Source organism: Macrotis lagotis, chromosome 6, assembly GCF_037893015.1.
Source record: "Macrotis lagotis isolate mMagLag1 chromosome 6, bilby.v1.9.chrom.fasta, whole genome shotgun sequence".
Classification (NCBI taxonomy): domain Eukaryota; kingdom Metazoa; phylum Chordata; class Mammalia; order Peramelemorphia; family Peramelidae; genus Macrotis; species Macrotis lagotis.
Window position 1 is genome coordinate 88,084,852 of NC_133663.1, and position 21,768 is coordinate 88,106,619.

General features: G+C 34.6%; 1 protein-coding gene and 1 long non-coding RNA gene across 6 annotated transcripts in view; one reads left to right on the top strand and one right to left on the bottom strand.

Moving 5' to 3' along the window:
* BMPR2 (bone morphogenetic protein receptor type 2) overlaps positions 1-21,768 on the bottom strand; it is a 209,241-nt gene that overhangs the window by 18,732 nt on the left and 168,741 nt on the right. For all 5 annotated transcript variants that reach the window (XR_012469441.1, XR_012469442.1, XM_074191627.1 and 2 more), the window contains exons 5-9: positions 20,712-20,803; positions 17,301-17,531; positions 15,760-15,874; positions 7,653-7,813; positions 5,895-6,042 (exon numbers count right to left, since the gene is read on the bottom strand). Coding sequence is in view for 3 of the 5 variants with exons in the window: in XM_074191627.1 (XP_074047728.1) it covers positions 5,895-6,042; positions 7,653-7,813; positions 15,760-15,874; positions 17,301-17,531; positions 20,712-20,803 (747 nt within the window). In the remaining 2 variants the exon portion in view is untranslated. The remainder of the gene's footprint in view (positions 1-5,894; positions 6,043-7,652; positions 7,814-15,759; positions 15,875-17,300; positions 17,532-20,711; positions 20,804-21,768) is intronic.
* LOC141491059 (uncharacterized) lies at positions 1,583-13,600 on the top strand. Its single transcript, XR_012469444.1, has 3 exons — positions 1,583-1,714; positions 11,547-11,681; positions 13,470-13,600. It is a non-coding gene; the product is annotated as an uncharacterized LOC141491059 (long non-coding RNA).

Here is a 21,768-nt window from a genome sequence, read left to right on the forward strand (position 1 = left end):
CAAACTAGGGATGTGTTAAGGGACTTGCCAAAGTCAGAAGTAGGCATTGTCTGAGGTTGGATTTGAATCCAGGACTTCCCAGATCCAGGCCCAGTGTACTTTCCAATAAGTGACTCAGTTGCTTCCTGGGACATCACCTTCCCTTCTGGGTCTATGTGATTCTGAAGGACTATTATAGGAAGTCTTCCTGCTCCACTAAAAGTCTTTGTTCTCTCTGCAGTGGCTGTCTGTTAATGTTAAACGTGATGACTATTTTTATAGTTGGCCATCAGACTGAGGAGAGAAATGTTATTTGTTTTTTTATTCCTCTCATTTATGAAGCATCGTTTACTATCCCAACATATTCCTGCTTACCGCTAGAAAATGCACACACACACACACACACTCTTGCTAGAATCACTTGATATAATAATGGTACTACTTTTAATGAGATTTTTAAAAATGAGATTATACTTTTATTCATTACCATGAATATAATAGGAAGTGAAAATACCAAATCATATCACATATGTTCATGCTATATATTACATAATACTTAACCTTAATAGATCACTTTTTGAAAGCAACTGATTTCAGATTTCAACAAATTATAGGAGAAAGGCTCAGTAGAGCTGGGCAGCCTAATAGGAGACTAGATTCTAACACTGGATTCAGTGTATCAGGACATTCTATCCTTTCATTTCCTGTTTATAAAACAAAGACAAAACCTACAAACCTACATAGGAATTACAGGTATTCCTATGTAGGTTTGTAGGTTTTGTCTTTGTTTTATAAATGCCTACAATGCCTACCTCTGACTTTGGCAAGTCCCTTAACACATCCCTAGTTAAGCTACAGGTGCTTAACAATGGGATAAGAAATGCTACTGTTACTATTTGATCTTGTTTAAATCATTAAGTGAAGGCTGAAGTATTACTTTAAAATAAAAGATTATTAATACCTACATCATATTGATGTTATGGCAAGTTAGAGAATAATATAGTTCTTTGGAAAATAGTACTATGTATGTAGATGTATGTAGATAAATAATTATATGCAAGCTTTATACAATAAAAATACAAAGTAGATACACAGATGGTTACTTTCAAACAATATCCTATCATTGCTTAAATTACTAAAAGATTTCATATAGGGGCGGCTAGGTGGCGCAGTGGATAAAGCACCGGCCCTGGAGTCAGGAGTCCCTGGGTTCAAATCCAGTCTCAGACACTTAATAATTGCCTAGCTGTGTGGCCTTGGGCAAGCCACTTAACCCCATTTGCCTTGCAAAAACCTAAAAAAACAAAAAACAAACAAACAAAAAAGATTTCATATTACTGATTTAAATCTTTCTGCCAAGCAACCCTGGATGATGAAGAGTTTTGTGGAGAAAAGGAGAAAATCATAAGTTCTTTCTGTTATTATTATTATTATTAATTTCAATTTTTAAAAATACCTAGTCAATAATACAGATTTAAAATAAATTCTTATTATTTATACTCTCTTCAGAGGCTTCAAAAATAAACTGATTTTGGATGTGTTGTAATTAACCAATCAGAAGAAAGGATGTCAGGTCCCATTCTACTTCACTGTAACAGTCAATCTATTGCTTATCTCCTATATATCCACGCCATACTCTTCCAGGTTATCAGCCACTCAAGGAAGTTATGATCTGAAACTGATCACCTGCACATAGACCACTGGGAAAATTCCATTCCTACACCTTTTATCCCAGGTAACTTTCCTGAGGCAGAAGCCTCTTGAAAAGTAGGCTCTACACCTATAGGCAGTGATTAAAAGTAAATACTTTGCTAGTCACAACACAGGAGTTATCTTTGACTCTACTTTTGCTCATCTCACATTTATAACTTGAGCAATTATCACATCATATTGTTCTACCTCTATAGACTTTGCATAGCTGTACTCTTCTTTTTACTCACATGTCCATCCCCCTAGTTCAGTTCTAATTACTTCACTGGTCTCTTAGCCTCAAATCTCTCCTCATTCCACATCATCTACAGATCTGCCAAAGTGATTTTCCTAAAACTTATCAATGTTCTTCTCAAACTTTGCAGACCAGAACTGAACACAAAGTTATAAGATGAAGTCTGATGAAGGTAGAATGCAATGGGACGATTGGAATATAGAAGATGTGTTCCTCTTAATGCAAGCCAAGATCTCATTAGCTTTTTGGGAGCCACAGTGGATTCATTTGAGCTGCAGATCTTTTTCAGTTCTACTGCTGTCTAACGAAATCTCTCCACTCTTCATCTTACATAGTATTTGTTCTGTATGCCTATTCCTACTAGATTTCATCTTAATAGATTCCATTTAATGAAACAGTTAATTAATAGTTCATTGGTTCTGCAATTATAATCTAGAGACCCCTAAGGGTCCAGAGGTCAAAACTATTTTTTTGATAATAAGGTGCTTTAATTTCTAATAATAAATACTGCAGTTTAATTCACATAAACCAAAGCTCTTTGGATGATGGAATCCTCAAAAAAATTTAAGAGTCTAAAGGCATTCTAAGACCAAAAAGTTTCAGAATTGCTGCTCTAATTCTCTTGCTCTTTCTTTCAGCTATGTGTTCTGATAGTATGTATAATTTATAAAATAAATAGGCTCTAAAATTTAATTTCATTCATAATGAAATAATAGATATTTTAAAAAGTCTGGAAATCACTGCCCTAAATTGTTGTAAGTGTCTCCTAATTGCTTTCTCAGTTCCAGTCTTCACCCTCTCCACTCTAGCTTCCCCCAGGCTGCCAAAATAACTAGCCCCCCCCCCCCCAAATAGCTGACCATGCTACTCTCCTAGTCAAAAATCTCCAGGCACTCAACTGCCTCTATATCTAATACAAAATTCTTACCCAGTAATTTAAGACTCATACAATCTGGCTCCAATTTGATTTTTCAGTTGCATTTACATTATTTCCTTCTAGTATTTTACTTGTTTCAGACAAACTGGCTGTAAGTTCTAAACTCAGTGTTTTATATTCTGTTTCTATGCCAGCTCAGAAGCTCTCCTCCAGGTCTCCAAACCCAGCCCCTTCACTCGTGCCTCTTGGAATACTCAGTTTTCTTTGAGGCTCAGATCAGGGGGCTTCCTTTTGTGCAAAAACCTCTTCATCATGCTTATAAACAAGATAGTTTATATTCTGACAACTTGAAAAGTTGTCTCTTTGATAGTTAAGACAGTGATGTGATTAGCTGAGAATAGTCTTTCCCACAGCACCTATATAATAATAACATTTATATAACACTTCTAAGTTTTTGCAAATTGCTTTACAAATCTTATCTATCTGATCCTCACAAAAGCTCTGGGAGCTAGGTACTAATTTCTCCCATTTTATAAATGAGAAAACTGAGGCAGGCAGACTGACTTGCTCAGGGTCACACAGCTAGTAAGTATCTGAGGCAAGATCTGAATTCAGGTCTGCCTGACTTCAGTTCTGGGGCTCTAGCCTTTACATCCCTTAGCTGTACCCAAATCTCCCCCCCTCCATATTTAGATCAATAAAACAATAATCATCAGTGAGTTCAGTCAAGAGGTTTTCAGTTCAGTGGGACAAAATTTCAATTCTAGATTTGAAAGTTCCAAGTCAAGTCTTACTAATATCCTTTCTCTACTCCCTATACTAATCAGTAATATCATTTATATATTCTTCCTACCTTCTCCAGAGAAAGAATTATCTCTATTAGCTTCAAAACTGAGCTTATTATGTTTCTTCCAAGAGACTTTCCCTGACACTATTTAACCACAAGTATTTTCCCCTCCCTTCCTGAGAAATCATAATATATTTATGGAGATGAGGAAAATTCAGGGTATACAGACAATGAATGATTAGTTTAATTTGGCTGGAGAGTACAGACATAGGGGAGAGAATGATTTGAATGTATGATATGAATTTTTCAAAGAGACTGCATGCATTTTTTCATATATACTCATTTCCTACAGGAGCTTGCTCAATCATATACTACTGATAGACAGGTGACTCAAATATTCACCTATTTCCCAGGCTTTTTATTCTCTTTCTGGATATCTCTACCAGTCTAAAGGAAAACTGCAGGTACCCTCCAAATATAAACACCAGACCCATACACAGGATGCCTCATCTTGGCTAATAACATCATCTTGGGGACATGAATTTAAAATAAAGACAAGCACTTTGTGTTTTAAAACTTGGGTAAGTTTGGGGTGGCTAGGTGGCGCAGTGGATAAAGCACTGGCCCTGGAGTCAGGAGTACCTGGGTTCAAATCCAGTCTTAGACACTTAATAATTACCTAGCCGTGTAGCCTTGGGCAAGCCACTTAACTCCATTTGCCTTGCCAAAAAAAAAAAAAACCCAACTAAAAAAAAAAAAACTTGGGTAAGTTGACTCTATAGCTAGACTTCCAGAAAGGACCTATGTATATACTCCCCCCTTCACCTTTTTTTTTTTTTTGATACTACCTGAAAAAGCCATTTTTCATATTGCTCCTATGGAATGTAACTTCTTTTGCCAAACACCATACTTCTAAAAAACAATGACACCATATAGAGTGTACCTATAAATGGCAAATGCTGATTGATAACTGAACCCAAGTTTGACTCAAGTATAGTAATTCTGGAATAAGATGCACAGAATGAGACTATTGCTAGAACCATTAAACTGAGTACCAATCCTGTGCCATATAGTTGGTAAATTCACTTAATTGTAATGACAAGTCTCAAGTCTAGAAGGGAAAAAAAAGGAATAGCTTCTCTGAAGAAGTTGGGAAGACAATGAGTGTGAAATATTGCTTTTCGCAAGCACAAGTGCTTCATCAACTAGGTTTTGATCAAAATTTTCTTTATAATAAGGAGAATTCAACTGAGATGGGGCATATATGGGGAAGTTATTCTTAGGAAACTAAATATAAAATTAGAAATGTTTAAATCAATCTAGATGAAAATTATATCACATTGTTTAAATTAAAAAAAAAACTTTTCAAATGCTTCAAAATTCTAAAAGCTTTGCTGATGGTTGAGTCTATATTCTGTTTCCTAAATGCTGTCTTATTGAATTTCTAAAAGGCAGAATGCATTGAAAGTAGTACACTTTACAGAGACCCCTGCACAGTGGCAATCAAAATTATGTGCTTAAAAGATATTTTCTGATGAGGTTTTTTTAAGAAGCTGGTTCAAATGTCACTCCTTTCAGAAAAACTTTTCTCCCTCAAGCCAAGAGTGACCTTTACCTCCCTTCACTCTGAGAGCATTTTGTACCTTTTATATATACACTGAATCTTTGTATTCTAGGCACTTGTATACATGTCTCATTTCCTCAATTGGGTAGGAACTCCCTTTAGCCTTTAATACAGTTATGCACAAAGTAGGCAGTCAATACATATTTGAGGAGTGACTGAGTGATGATGATAAGAATAAATCAATAGGAGTGAAACAAACTCTAACCTCTCTTGCCCTTCTTAAGAGGACAGATATTTTATCAGATCAACACTGGTAGATAATGAGCATTCCCAATGGAAAACACATTGTTTTTAATTTCCTGTTTAGCAAATTCAGAAAATGTTAGTATAAATATACCAGCAGTTTATTTCAAATACTGGAAAGGTTCTTCAGGAAACTGATTAACTCTGTGGTGATCAGTGTCCAAGACAGTTGGGATACAATAGCCATAGTACAATTATTTACTTTTCATTCCAAAGACAACTGGTAGACAGAGTAGATTCTTGGGCATTGCTGTAGTCTTTCATGTGATAAATGTCTCTTAATACTATTTCTAAACACTAGATGGCAATGGACTAAAGAATAAAACAAAATTCAAATATTTCTGGCAGGCTGGAACAGGATGATTCAATCAATAAAGATATTAGATAGTAACATGAAGCCGATTCATTTCCAAACTTTCAATAGCATTTCCCTCCTTACCTGGAAAGAGGTCAGTACATCTCATGAATATTTCCCAGTAGATTAGGCCAAGTGCATACATGTCTACTTGTTTTAGAGCAGACTCACAGTCCCTCAGGTTCACTGCTCCTTCTAGCACTTCAGGTGCCATGTAGCGGATTGTGCCAACCTAATGAAACAAAAGGGTTACTTTCTGAAATTATTACATATTATAGGAGATAAAAGCACTAATTAGAAGAACTGAATTTTAGATATGCTATGACCTGTTGTATGAATTCAAAATAGTGTTTTAACCTTTGTGTGCCTCCATTTTACATCTATAAAATGTTCATCTTTTATGTACAGATTACTTTAGAAACACATAATATCTTAGAAAAAACATGTGCTTCTAAGAAGAACAGTAATCAATAAAAGTTCAAGTCCTTAGCATTAACATTAATTCAATAATTATTGAATGAATAATTATTAACTTTAATTAGTTAATAAGCATCTCTTTAATATTTCTGCCACTGCCATTTATTTATTTATTTGTTTGTTTGTTTGTTTATTTATTTATTTATAGCCTTTGCAAGGCAATGGGGTTAAGTGACTTGCCCAAGGTCACACAGCTAGGTAATTACTAGTTATCTGAGATTGAATTATAACTATGGTCCTCATGACTCCAGGGCAAGTGCTCTACCATTCTGCTATCTAGCTGCCCCACACAGTTAACTCTTTTTTTTTTAAAGATTTTTCAAGGCAATGGGGTTAAGTGGCTTGCCCAAGGCCACACGGCTAGGTAATTATTAAGTGTCTGAGGTTGGATTTGAACCCAGGTACTCCTGACTCAAAGGCTGGTGCTCTATTCACTGTGCCACCTACCCGCCCAATAGTTAACTCTTCTATCACTTTTGTCTACTGATTATTTTCTAATACATATTTAAATTAACCAACAGTATTCTTCCAATGGAATTCATCATTTTTATATAGGTTATGGGATTGAAATGCTGGATTGCCTTTTTCCTTTCTAATTCTGGGAATTGTGAAGATCATATCTTTTAGCTCTAAAATGCATGAATCTATATCTTAAATACCTCAGGGTTAGAGATGATCACCTTAGATTTAGGAGAATTTTTAAAAACTCATCTTCTGGGGTAGCTAGGTGGCACAGTGGATAAAGCACCAGCCTTGGAGTCAGGAGTACCTGGGCTCAAATCTGGTCTCAGACATTTAATAATTACCTGGCCGTGTGGCCTTGGGCAAGCCACTTAACCCCATTTGCCATGCAAAAACCTAAAAACAAAAAACCAAAAAAACAAACTGATCTTCCAACTCTTATCAAAAGGAGACTGGAAAGAATATCTGAGATAGGTGAAAGAAGGGTTAACAGTGGTAAGGTTCCTTTCTGCTTTGTACCAGTGACAATCACCTTGGAGCATACCTCCTTGAAAAGGATCATTATTATCAACTAGAAAACACAAATATCCTGTACAACAAACTGATATTTGCTATCTTTCAAAATGAAAACATGCAAACAAATAATAGAACATGAACTCAAACTTGTTTCGAATCATAAACATCATCTCCAAAATGAATTTAGTTGACTATCAATAGTTGCCAAAAATGTAATGGGTTTAAAGTACTAATAACTACTAAGGTTAAAAAAATCCCACTTATAATATCAATGATTTAATAAGCTCACAAAGAGTGATGGCACAAACTATAAGAGGTTTTTGTTGCAGGTTACTAGATCTTTCTGGATATCTTATTTTGGCATACATTAAAAAAACAAAAACTCACCTCACTTATTGCTGCATTGTCCTCTTCCCCAGGGCGGACAATTCTATTTCCTGTTAGCCTCATGGACAATCCAAAGTCACTAATAACACAGGTTCCATCATTCTTTACAAGAACATTTCGGCTGTTTAAGTCTCGGTGGGAAATTGCAGGTTTGTAATGATCTGTTTGGATAATTTCAAATGCTTATTAATATTTGAAAAGTTCCACAGGAGATAAAAACAGTACTTCAATAAATAGGTGGCACATAGAGAAGTCTATTATTTCCTATCATCAATTTTTACTAATAAAAATAACACAAGTAATTTTCTCATTAATCATTGATTTCTAACAGTCACAACTACTTGTGTAGAATGGTGCACTCAAAGCAGTCTCTGAAGATGAGATGAATATGGATCGATTCTCTGCTTTTTGTGCTAATTTTGGTCTAATACTGTACACCAAGCAAACACAGGTGCTTCATCAGCTGGAACCGCACCTTCCTTAGGTGGAATCAAAGATTATAGCAAATGGAGAGGTATGAATACTGGGGCTGTTCACTTAGCTTAGTGGTACACTTTCCTGACATATATACACTGATAATGAGGTTGATATACGCATTGCCAGAGCTAGCTAAGTATTTGGGAGGCTCTGTAAAAAAGTGGGGGAAAGAAGTCTGACTTGCCACAGTTGGACACACTACAACTTTTTAACACAGTGATGTCATTTTGATCCTCTTTGAAAATATAGGGAAACAACCAATTTGTGTAGGAAAGGTTAATTAAATATGAAGTCATTTGGTGGAACTAATAGCTAATGTGTTGCTAATTGACAAAAAGGCATGCTAGTTTTATCTCTTGGATGTGACAACGGGGAGTTGAGAGGAAGAGGAATTTTTTTTTTTAGAAATGAAAATGTTTCTCAGATCATAATGCAATAAAAATCACATGCAACAATGTGCCAGGGAGAGACAGATCTAAAACTAGTTGGAAGCGAAATAACCTCATTTTGAAGAATGAGTGGATAAAACAACAAATTTTAAAAAGAATTAATGATTTCATCCTAGAAAATGACAACAACGAAACAACACAACAAAACCTATGGGATACAGCCAAGGCAGTTGTCAGGGGATATATTATATATCTTTAAATGCTTATATGAATAAATTAGAGAAAGAGGAAATAAGCAAACTAAACATGCAACTAAAAAAATTAGAGAAAGAACAAATTAACCCCCCAATTAAATATACAATTAGAAATTCTAAAAATTAAAGGAGAAATTAATAAAGCAAAGCAATAAAACTACTGAACTAATAAATAAAACCAAGAGTCGGTTTTATGAAAAAAATAATAAAATTGACAAACCTCTAGTTAATTTGATTAACAAAAAGAAAGAAGAAAAACAAATTTCTAGTATCATCAATGAAAAAGGTAAAGTCACCACCAATGAGGAAGAAATTAAAATAATAATTTGGAATTATTTTGCCCAGCTGTACGCCAATAAATTTGATACTCTAAGTGAAATGGATGAATATTTACAAAAATATAAGTGGCCCAGGTTAAATGAAGAGGAAATTAAAAACCTAAATAACTCCATCTCAGAAAAAGAAATTCAACAAGCCATTATTGAACTCTCTAAGAAGAAATCTCCATGGCCTGATGGATTCACAAGTGAATTCTATCAAACATTTAAGGAACAATTGGTTCCAATTCTATATAAACTCTTTGGACAAATAGGTGAAGATGGAACTCTGCCTAGTTCTTTCTATGACACCAATATGGTGCTGACACCTAAACCAGGAAGAGTCAAAACAGAGAAAGAAAATTATAGACCTATCTCCCAGATGAATATAGATGCAAAAACCTTTTTTTTTTTTTAGGTTTTTGCAAGGCAATGGGGTTAAGTGGCTTGCCCAAGGCCACACAGCTAGGTAATTATTAAGTATCTGAGGCCAGATTTGAACTCAGGTACTCCTGACTCCAGGGCCACTAGCTGCCCCTACAAAAGATGGAAAATGCAAAGAGAAGAAACAAAGGATGAAAATACAAGTGTGACAAGCAGTATTCGATGACTGAATGATTCCATCATTGATCACATATTTGGAGAAGATCGAAGACAAAAACCAAAAGTATAATAATATACATAGCAAAAATATACATAACAGCACTTTTTATGGGAGCTAGAAACATCTGGCAAATGGTGGACAAACTGGTACATGAATATAATATATTATACTGTGCAGTAAGAAATGGAGAATATGATGAATTTAGACAAATATTAAAACTTATATGAACTGATAAAGAATGCTAAACAGAACCAGAAGAATATACACAATAGTTATGATAGAAATTAAATGAAAAGATCACTAAAGGAATTATTAAAGTCCAGAAGAGTTGAAAAACCAATAGGGATCCCAGATAACAGATAACAAAACAGAACTCCCTCCTTGTGGCTATGAGGCAAAGGGTAAAATCTTGCCTATATTCTTTTACTTGGTAACTGTGTTGATTGGTTATATTTAACATTTTTTTTTAAAGGAAAGGTTTAATTCAAAGTTGTTTGTCTTTCCTTCTTGAAGAGGACCATGATATCAGGAAGGTGATATCATGACATACAGATGAACTGGATTTATAAGTAAGTCAGGGTTATGCAAAGTCTCACTTTCTCCTTTAGAGTCAGCTGGGTCCAGTGGCCAGATAAAGATCATGATGACTGGAGATAGCCTTAGATGTAGCAGGAGACCCTGGTCTTTTAAACTAAGATCTTCAACAGGTCTCAGTTTGCCCATTAAGTGATTCAGTGATTAATTCAGGGTAAGAATGAGGAAAAATCTGAAGCTTGAGGAAAACATTCAGAAATGACTTGTGATATAAAAAAAGGAATCAATAAAATTAATTTTTGAAAAAGGTTACCAATAAGAGTACAACCTTTGAACTAGAAAGATGAGAATCAAAATTGTTACTAGGCAGCTGATACTCAAGGGATAAGAAGAGAATAAATGATTCCCATATCTGCCCCTGAAGATTGAAATCATCAGGATTAGGCAAACTACTTCCTGGAATAATGAATAGTTAAATGTGTCAGTTTATCTTTGAAAGATCACAGAGAAAGAGAGAGGTACTATAAGGCTGGAAAAGGTAAAAGTACTAAATTTTTGATGAAGGACAATGAAATCTTCAAATTTTAGGCCAAGGCCTTTAATTCCTGGAAAATTCTAGAAAATATTTATTAAAAATGTGGTTAAGTATCTGGAAAAGGCATTAATTTTCAGCACTACTTCATCTGGTCACCCTAGATAACTCTAAACTGGTAGAGAGTAGCTTTGCAGATTATCTAGATTTTAGCATGTTGTTTGACAAATATTGATGTGGAATCTGGAGAAATATGAGCTAAATGACAGTAGATTTAGTAGGATTTAGAACTGAATGAATGGCTAGACTCAAAGTACAATTATAAACAGTTCTACATCAGCTTAGAAGATTTCTAGTAGAGGGCTCTCAGAATCATTGAATGCATTCCCTATCAACTCCATTAACACAACCAAAAGCATGATCCAACATGGAGAAATAGCTCACATGTTAGATGTCAGAAGAAGGACATAAAGAGATCTCCACAGGCCAGAACACTGGCCTGAGTTGAAGAAACTGAAATTTAGTAGAGATATTGCAAAATTCTTAAATCTAGGTTCAAAAAACAAAACAAAACAAAAACGTATGGTTATAAAGAATTTTGTTTAAAAAGTTCTGATTTTTTTTGTGTGCAAGTTCAACTGAGTTGATAGTGTGATATGGTAGCCAAGAAGGATAATCATCATGTCTAATTTGCATCAATGAAAGAATGAACAGTACCCAGAATTAGGTAAATGACTGTTTCTCTGTACTTTGCTGTCTCTGCTCATATCTGGACTATTTCATTTAGTTTCAGGTAACACATTTTTAGTACACACATGTAAATGGACAACCATTGAAGCTGGAGTTTTCCCTCATTTGAAATCTTCAGGAAAAGACTGGATGAAAACTTTTTTGATATCATATAGACAGGAATTTTGTTCAGGTATGTACTGGACAAGGGGGTTTCTTGCGTCCCTTCTGACTCTAAGATTCTATGACAGGGAGGTGGACGAATTACTTACTGAAAAGAGCAGGTATATCCTGTGAAGGAAGAGAACACTGGCTGTTTGGTCCTAAAAGGAGACCAATTATATGTGAAGTTATGATACTGTCTTTCCAGTGTCTGGAGAATACAATAATTTCCCAAATTTTTTACTAACTTTTCCTGAAATGCTGAAATTCTAAATCACATTTTCTGTTGCTCTTAATTATTTAAAATTTCTTCTAGGCTGTGCCCAGAAATAGAAAAATCAGACTAATTGCTCTGAAAACTATATCTGATGATTCAATTAAGTAACAAATGGAATGAAGGTATTATAGTGAATAGGAATCATTAATTTTCAATTTGATGCTTATGGAAACTGAGGCAATTCTCTAAGATCATAAATCTATAGCACAGCTGCCGGTTTGTATTGGTAGACAGATTTTCTTTACCACATTCCTGCCCCCCACACTAATGAATGACAGGTTCTGATCATCCTGAATACCCCCCCCCCCAAATGCCTAATGTGCACGGGGGTTCTTTTTATAATAGCTGAGTAAAAAAATCCAGTCTTCAAAAGGCTATCATATCAGTCCCACCTAACTCCTATACATGGAGCACTCTAAGACTTGTAAAGGGCTTTCCGTGTATTATCTTATTCGTTTCCTTTCACAACCCTGTGAGGTAGATGCTATTCTCCTCCTCACGACATGAATGAGGAAACTGAGACTAAGAGTTCAAGCCTGAGATTGGCATTGTTAGGGACTCAAAGCCAGTTCTTCCTGATTCCCTCTGACACAAAGCAGTTTGGGTACAAAGAAAAGGAATGACAGCATCTGACCAACCTGAGACCATCTGGCCAATGCAAACATGACTGAATGTACTTCCCTATCTGATATGATGAGACTGGTTCAGTCTGAGCCTGTGGCTTCACTGACAGAGAACCTCATATGTGTGGTTAAAAACATGCTCCACTCTGGCACTACCAGAGGAGTGAGGTTGGCCTGAAGAGGTGTGTGGCCCACTGCAGAGCTGTAAGACAGATGCAGTGTGTTAGTAGCCCTGGGGAGGACATGACCACTCATGCACTAAGGATGTATGTAAAATAAATGTCTCAATATAAAATATTTATTGTCCTAAAGTAATGACAAAATTATTCAAAAGGTATAAGAAACCTATACATCAAAGATTCTCAATAATACAGGAATCAGGGTGCTAAAGTAGCAAAGCACGAGGATATCAACTGCCAAGAAAATTCTTTAAGAAATGAAAAGGTCTAAGAAATATTTGAAGGGGCAGCTAGGTGGCTCAGTGGATAGAGTAATGGCTCTGGAGTCAGGAGGACTTGAGTTCAAATCTGGCCTCAGACACTTAATAATGGCTTAGCTGTGTGACCTTGGGCAAGTCACTTAACCCCACTGCCTTAAATAAATTAAAAAATGTACCAAAGATATACTAAACAAAAACCAAAAGCTGAGGACCTAGAAAAACATCAAAGATAAAGCACAAGTCTGGAAAGAGGAATTTGAAGTGAAGCCTTGTGTGATAAATTCTCAATAGCCAAGGCAATTGATTATGAGATGCTGAAAAGGACCTGCCTGGAGAGAGGTCTACTCCCCAAAGAGTTCCCCCACCAATTCAATCAAAGATTGGATTCATACTTGATACCCCAACACCAGCTGCTGAACGAAGGAAGAAGGGCAGTTGAAGTTAACAGTCTAAAAAGGGGTGGTTTATGTTCTATTTCAGATCAACAAACAAAAAAACCTTTTAACCTCAAACACCACAGAACATACCTCTGTAGGTGTGTTACCCAGTGAGGATCGTAATGTCACTCAAACACCTGTCCAGACTGGAAGGCCTGGTATTGTGGACTGGCAGAGGTAGGTGCTAGCTTCTTTGGTGACAATCCCAGCACCAAAACATGGCCAGGGCAGGAAGGACTTCTGTTTGCTTTGGGGCTAGTCAGGAGTCTGGCCCTGGATGGACCTGTTACTGTTAGTACAGGAGGTACTAAAATCGATTCAGAGAATGCTAATTCACAGATGCTAGATTTCTTCCTCTATAGGAGATTCATAGCCGACAGGTAACCTCATAATGACTGATTTCTATGGACAGAAAGAGGGCAAGATGCTGGGCAAATAGCCCCTACCCTGACTAGTTCTACTTTCTTAATGGATTTTGTTGAAAACTTACTTGGAATTTAGTGTAAAACTTAATGTACTGCCTCTTTTAATATATTACTTCTAAATCTCTCTTGAGGCACGCTATTCATTTTTCCTACAAGAAAACGTGACTATAGCAGCATTCATGCTCTCTTCTATGTATCTGATTTTAAAAACTGTATATGCAAACCTTTATTTATAAGGTTCTGAAATTGCAAACAAAATTGAGGAAAAAATGAAATAGGTTAAATAAGTAAGCTTTGATTCAACACACGGGTGACAAAACTTGATTAAAAATCTCCAAGAAAAAAAAGTTACTCTTTGTATAAAAAATTTAATTTATGAACTGTGTCAAGTATATAAATTAAGTATATATAAATGGAATATATATAATATACAACACATGTACAAATAATTTCTATCTATCCAACTTATACGGTAAGACCTTTCAGATACTCTTATTTATGTGATTATTGTGCTGATTTTATCAATCGCAGAAGACTTAGGTCTAACTAATCATACTGGAAAAACTAAGGAAATAAAGAATTTCTACTGATCAAATTATGCTGAAAAACTATCAAGGAAGTTCATTCTGGATATAAATAGAGTCCACTTAGTTGGAACAACAATGCAGAGAGACAATGATCTGTCTAAAAATTAAAAATGAATTCAATAAAGTGGCCTAGAGTATTCTGTGGGCTACAACACAAAATACAACATAATTTTTGCTGTGTATTATTTCTGTTCTTTCATATTTAATGGTTTGGGGTTTTTTTTTTTTAGGTTTTTGCAAGGCAAACGGGGTTAAGTGGCTTGCCCAAGGCCACACAGCTAGGTAATTATTAAGTGTCTGAGACCGGATTTGAACCCAGGTACTCCTGACTCTAGGGCTGGCACCACCTAGCTGCCCCTCATATTTTATGTTTTCAGAAATGGAATAATACATGAAAGATAAAGATGTCTAAACATCAGAAATCTGATTCATTACTACTTTTTTGCATTAAAATATTGATAAAATAAATCTTTTTATTATTTTTTTGATAAACTATATTTTTCAAAAAACCATCTGGAGTTCACAGTCTTCATCAGTTATATTGTTTATGGGGCTATTGAATCCTCTACACAAAGGCAATACCAAATGACAAAATAACAATTACACAACTAATCATACCTTTCGACTTAGGGTTTCTATTGCTGGAATTGTTTCTTAAAGATATAGCTAAAAGGAAAAAAAAGGCTCTATCTTTATAAAAATATTCACAGCTGCTTGACATATTAGAACCAAAAACCCTGCTAACCATATTTTATTAACAGTGAGGGATTGAACAAATATATCAGGGCACATCAATGTAATAAAATATTACTGAACTATGAAAAATATCTATGAAGAATACAAAAAAATAGACAATGATTTACCTGATGAGAAATCAAATAAGGTCAGCAGAGCAAAATTAGCCAATATAATAACTGTAACTGAACAATACCAAAAAAGAAAGACTATGATACTTTTTAATACTCAGAAGGACTTGCAATTTGGAGGAAATCAGAAAGAAAACATATTAATATTATTCTTCTCCTACTAAATGGGATCTGGATAGAGAACTCCCACTGCCAAGATCATTGGGCCAAAGACACTTGACACCACACCATGTGGACCCTCTATTCTTATTTTGCTAAAATTACTTTTATTTCTCTAAAGCAAAATATGAATTACCTTGAATCTGATATTTTATTTGAAATTTCACACAATATAGAGCTTTATATCTTACCCCATAGTTAAATATGCATTCTTTTTAAAAAATTTCCTTAGTTTATTTGAAAATTGTGATTTAGTAATTTTGCTTCTCTAAAATCATGTCCATTCCTTATCTTACCTCCTCTTGGTAATTCTGTGTGAAGGTATGCCAAGCCTCTGGTAACAGAATGTGCCAAACGACAAGAGCTTACCCAATCACTGGTATGAAGACTCAAATACTTGCACAAAGAACCCTTAATAAAAAATAGAAAGAGTAAAATTAAATTAAACATAAATAAACATTGATTCCAAAAGAGCTGCCTCAAATAGGGATTCTAGATTTGATTTTGTCAATGTATTTACATCAAATTAGCTCAAAAGAATAACTGAAAAGCTAGGAAGACTATATTTTATATCGTAAATAATAAAAAGGCATTTCTTCTTAAAGGTTTCTTTCAGAAGTAAAGTTCTATCATTATAAAGGAATGAAAGTTGCAGAGCCTATTAAAAAGATCATACAGAAACATTGAGAATGAAAGGTTTATGGCTTGAACTGAAGCATTTCTAAAACCATATCAAAATAGTAATGCCATAAGAGATATTAATGGAAAAGTGACTAAAGAAATGGAAAGTAGTTTCCTGGAACATTTTTTTCTTTTGTTAATGCACATTTACTGTACTTATTTTTCATATAATTGACTATTTTCTATAAACTTAGAAATAAAAAGGAGAAAAATGTATTCATCACAGTGGCTAATCACAGTTAACATACTGAATAGAAAAATGTGAAAAAAAGAGTAAAAGTTATGAAGCTTCTATGAAGCTTTTCTGAAGCTATGAAGAATCTAGAAGAAAGATACTTAGTAGATTATATTCTTTAGCATTTAAATTGCATTCCATCTCATATATCCAAGATAGCCTTTAGAATTCAAAGTCCATAAGTCAGTCTATTAGTTCCTTTAAGAAGGCTTATTAGGGGGCAGCTAGGTGGTGCAGTGGATAGAGAGCACACTGGCCCTGGAGTCAGGAATACCAGAGTTCAAATCCAGTCTCAGACACTTAATAATTACCTAGTTGTGTGACCCTGGGTGATGGGGGGGACCTTAACCCCATTGCCTTAAATTAAAAAAAAAAAGGCTTATTAGTCTATTTCAAAGAATATTGTAATGAGTCTTTTGGCTCATCTATTATCTTGTCATAACCAAAAGCAAAGACTAATTTGCAAGCATACATGTTTTATATTATTAGTCTTCAAGTAAAAAAAAATCCTTTTATATAAGTACATAGTATGGGGCATTAATCAAATTCTCATTATTTTCTATTTCATTTCTTCAAGTTTATATTTAGGTAAAAGGACAATTAGCAAAAATTGTGTGTGTAATTCTGAAATTGATGGTCTTCTCATACCCAGGAACAGAATTCTCTCTCAGTTCCTTTTTTAATTTAAATTTATTTATTTATCTGTTTGTTTGTTTATCTATTTATTTATTTATTTAGAATTTTACAATTTTCCCCCAATCTTGCCCCCCCACCTCTTACAGAAGGCAGTCTGTTAGTCTTTACATTGTTTCCATAGTATATAGTGATCTAAGATGAATGTGATGAGAGAGAAATCACATCCTGAAGGAAGAAAAAAGTATAAGAGGTAGCATCTCAGTTCCTTTTTTATAAAGTACTTACATTGGGATAATATTCCATCACTAACAGATACTCCATTCGTGCATCAGCAGTGAATCTTTCATCTCCAACAATGAAACGAGCGATGTTATCATGATCCATAAGAGGAATTCGATAAATGTTTCTCTCATTGATAAAGTTTTGACGATTGGCAAAAGAAAAAACTTTGACAGCTACTGGACGCTCATCCAAAGAACCTTTATACACTGCTCCATATCGTCCCCGACCAATCAGCTGCAAACATTTAAATAAAGTCAAGACAACAATTCAAATGTAGTACATGATAACTGAATAATTAATCTCACCCAGTTGTTAGTATCATATATTTGAATGAGTCTTTTATTCCTGTTTAATTTAATAATACCTAGTAAGGAAGCAGCCAACTAAAATATCAATTAGAAGCTAATGTAGAAGAAAGAAGTTGAGTGATTTTCATAGAATTTAATGCCCAATCACATAGATTATTACAAGCTTGAAAACTGTAGGTTTCTCAACTGAACTGTACCACAATTTGCATAATAAATACATTAGTCATAGCCTTTTGCTTTTAGTTATAGGACAGTCTATTTCACTGGTTTAGAGTGAATAAGTTTTTCCTGTGCTATAAAACTAAGTATCAAAGAATGTGTTTTAACAAAATAATTTAACCTAAAAATGTTTCATGAATATCTATTCTAAATCATTAATGTTTGATAACTTCTAAAAGTTTTTAACTGCTGGGAAATATCTTCCATGTATTTAATATAATGAAATATTTAAATACATATTTTCATTTTATTAATAATGACAGGAAGAGTCCAAAGATTTTTTCCTAATTTGTTTTTTACTCTTAGTTTTTCCCATTTGTTCTGTTTCTTCTTTCACAACATGACTAATCTGGAAATAAGTTTAACAAGATTGTGAATGTATAATCTATATCAGATTTTGGGAGGGGAGGAAAAAATTTTTACAAAAATGAAATGTTGAAAACTATATGTGAAGAAAAAATACTATTAATTTAAAAATCATAGTGTTAATACATATTTAGAATAAATAAATAAAATCTCAGAAAAGTTGGATCAAAAGTTGGATCAAAGAGATCTTATTGTATAAGAATAAAGGAAGAATTGAAGCACTACTTTTTTAAAAAAATGTAAGGATGATTAAAAATAAATGTAACAAATAAAGACAATAAATAAAGACAATAAATATTACTTATCTACACTTAGAAATTTCTTTCCTCAGACTTCTCTTATATACTTATGTTCCATTTGTGTATCATATTGTCCTATAAATAGATAGTATTTGGGTTTTTTTTTCTTTTTAGAGATAGTATTTGTAAAAAATGCTTTGCAAAAAGTCTGGTATCATATAAATGCTCATTCTCTTCTGCATTCCATCTCTCCAGAATATAGCCTTATTTGGTTAAGCATTCTTGCCCTAGTTGTGAAATGTATTTTTTTTACACTTTCTGATTTTTTTTAAATGATGAGACTTTTTACATTCAGGTCAAACATTCATTAAGAGTTTACTGAGGTATAGTGTAAAATGAAGGGCTATCCCTATAGTTTGCCAACCTTTTTTTCCCCAGGTTTCCTAGATATGGCACCCTTCCCTGGTAATTAGGTTTTGGGGTTTATGAAACTATAGCCTTTTGTGTTGAGTTGCATTATCTAGTCTAGTCCAATGATCTGCTTCTTCTATTTTTAATCTATTTTCTAATTTAAACTATATAAATTTTTTTTCTTTTTTTAGATTTTTCAAGGCAATGGGGTTAAGTGGCTTGCCCAAGGCCACACGGCTAGGTAATTATTAAGTGTCCGAGGTTGGATTTGAACCCAGGTACTCCTGATTCCAAGACCAGTGCTCTATTCACTGTGCCACCTAGCCGCCCCTATAAAATATTTTTGATCATAGCCACTTCTAGGGGCAAATTTGAATGGTATATCATTAAATCTTGAGTTAGGTAGTGTCATGATTATTTTTTAGGATACTGCTATAGCCCAATCATTAATACTCACATGGTATGAATTATTTCCATAAAGAAAGTTTTATGATTATATTCGCCAAGTCCCAAGTATGCTGTGGTAGGTTAATAAAATAGGTCACTGATCCTATCTATGTGCTTGATTTCTACAACAAAGTATATGGCAATCCTTTTTTAGGATTGTTCAATCTGTTAGCCCTGATCCTTGCAATGGTACCAGATCATTTTCTTTTTCTATCATACATTTCTTTCCTGACTTCTTTCTCTCCTATCTTTCAAAATTCCTCACTGATATAGTTTCCTCACATCTATTATGAGTTTCTATTGCCCTCTGTGGGAGTATTCCAAATCTTGCAGTGATACAAGAATGCAAGTATACTACTGGAATTAAAATGGTGAGCTTTTGTTTCTGGGAGAATAAAATCAGGAAAGAAACAATTTTCCTAAGGAAATCTGCCCTCTTTTCTTTCTCCTACCTCTTGCCCCAGTCCTCAGACCATTTGTATCATCTGTTTCAAGTATTTATGCTGTCATAAAAAACGTTGTAAGCCATCCATGCAACAATATAATTTAAAGCATAGACAGTCATCCACTTATGTTGCGTTTGGTAAGGATGTACTCTTTAGTGTGCAACCTCATGCAGAAGGCTCTCTACTGTTCTAGACTTGACATAACCAATAAGATGCCATCTGCAAAAGAACAATTGGGAATCATTACCATCTACAGGAAATTCCTCTTCTCCTTGGACTTTATGTTGATGAACACCTTTGGCGAGCATCAATATCTCACTGTTTTATGCTTTACTTGCTGTTTTAAACAGTTATTGAACAAGATTATCTCTGTTTATATCTTTCAAGGACCCTTGAATTCCCTGTACAAACAACTGGAAAAGAGTCATTAAGTCTAGATTTTAACTATCAGACTCCTCACTCTCTTCCCTACCCAACCTGTGTTGCTCAGCTCTGAAAAGCATATCTCCACCTTATTTTGCCAGGAATCAGGTCTCTCTGACACTTTGTGAGTCATCTCCACACCACCTCTAACATGTATACCCTCACCCCTTTTCTGTATTGTCATCCCCCCAATAGACTGTGGGTAGGGTCTGTCCTGTTGCTTGTGCATCTCTAGTACTTAGTGCTTGTGATATTCCCTCCCCCATCCCTCCTACTTTCAAGTTGCTTAGAATATACATGCATAGACAGATTGTGTGTAGATGAAAAAAATTCTCAACAAAAGATAACTAAATGGTTTAAACAGTAACTGCAATAAGAATCCACAAGATAAAGAGATCATTCCGAACTTGTATAATCAGAAATCACTTTTCAGAAAAGGTGAGATTTTTTTCTTTATGCCTATATGCAGGATGCAATAAAATGAAGGGGGACATTAGGACCTGTCTTTTTTCTTAAAGGGAATATGTTGAGGAAAAGAATGACTGACATTCTTACCTCCAGAAGTTTCAGATTATCTAGGTCCAGAGAAGGCTCAGAGGCTGCTGCTTCCATCATATTCATACTGTGAAGACCTTGCTTGCGATCCCCTGTGGTTAAACACAGGAGTTCTATTAATGCCTAAAACAATAAATCTGACATTTTTTAAGGAAGGGAAAGAGTGTCTTTAAGTAAAATATGGAAGTAAAAATAAGAACTAATACATTAGTTGGGTAAAAGGAATTCCTTAGTACACAAACCAACTACCACCCCAAAAAACTTTATAAATAAAAGGCAAAAAGGGATGACTACTATGTGAGTTCAGTTCTAGTAAAACTGCTTGCCCCAATAAATTGTAATATGAAACCCAAACAAACTTTAATTCTCAATAATATAAATTCCAGGAGATCAAAGACCCTTTGGCTTTGGTATTTGTATCCTAATGACTACTACATTGAGTAGTATACAACATCAGCTTAAAAAATCCATATCAAATTAAATTGCGTGAATTCACATAATGAACCTAAATTAGCAAAGCCCTGAAACTTCACTATCTATGAAAGGTGTAGTGACTTTTAAATCAAGAAATCAACAAGAAATTATTCCTTTTTAAATTAATCTCTCTCACTTCACCAAAAGCACTCCTCACCATTTAAAAAAAAAAAAGAAAATCCTTGTTACAAACATGTATAGGCAAGCAAAACAAATGTCTACACTGATTTTTTTTTAAAGTCTCCTTTTGAGTACTGGCCCTGCAGTCAGGAGGACCAATCCAGCCTCAGACACTTAATAATTACCTAGCTGTTCGAGTTAGGGCAAGTCACTTAACCCCATTGCCTTAGATAAATAAAAAATTGTTTTTAAAGATACATTTTCTGGGGCAGTTAGGTGGCACAGTGGATAGAGCACCAGTCCTGGAGTCAGGAGAATCTGAAATCAAATGTGGCCTCAGACACCCAGTTATGTGACCTTGGGCAAGTCACTTAATCCTACTGCCTTGCAAAAACAAGTAAGTCACATTTTGCACTAGTTTTTGCCCTTAAAAGAGAAGAAAGTATATTTCATCATTAATACT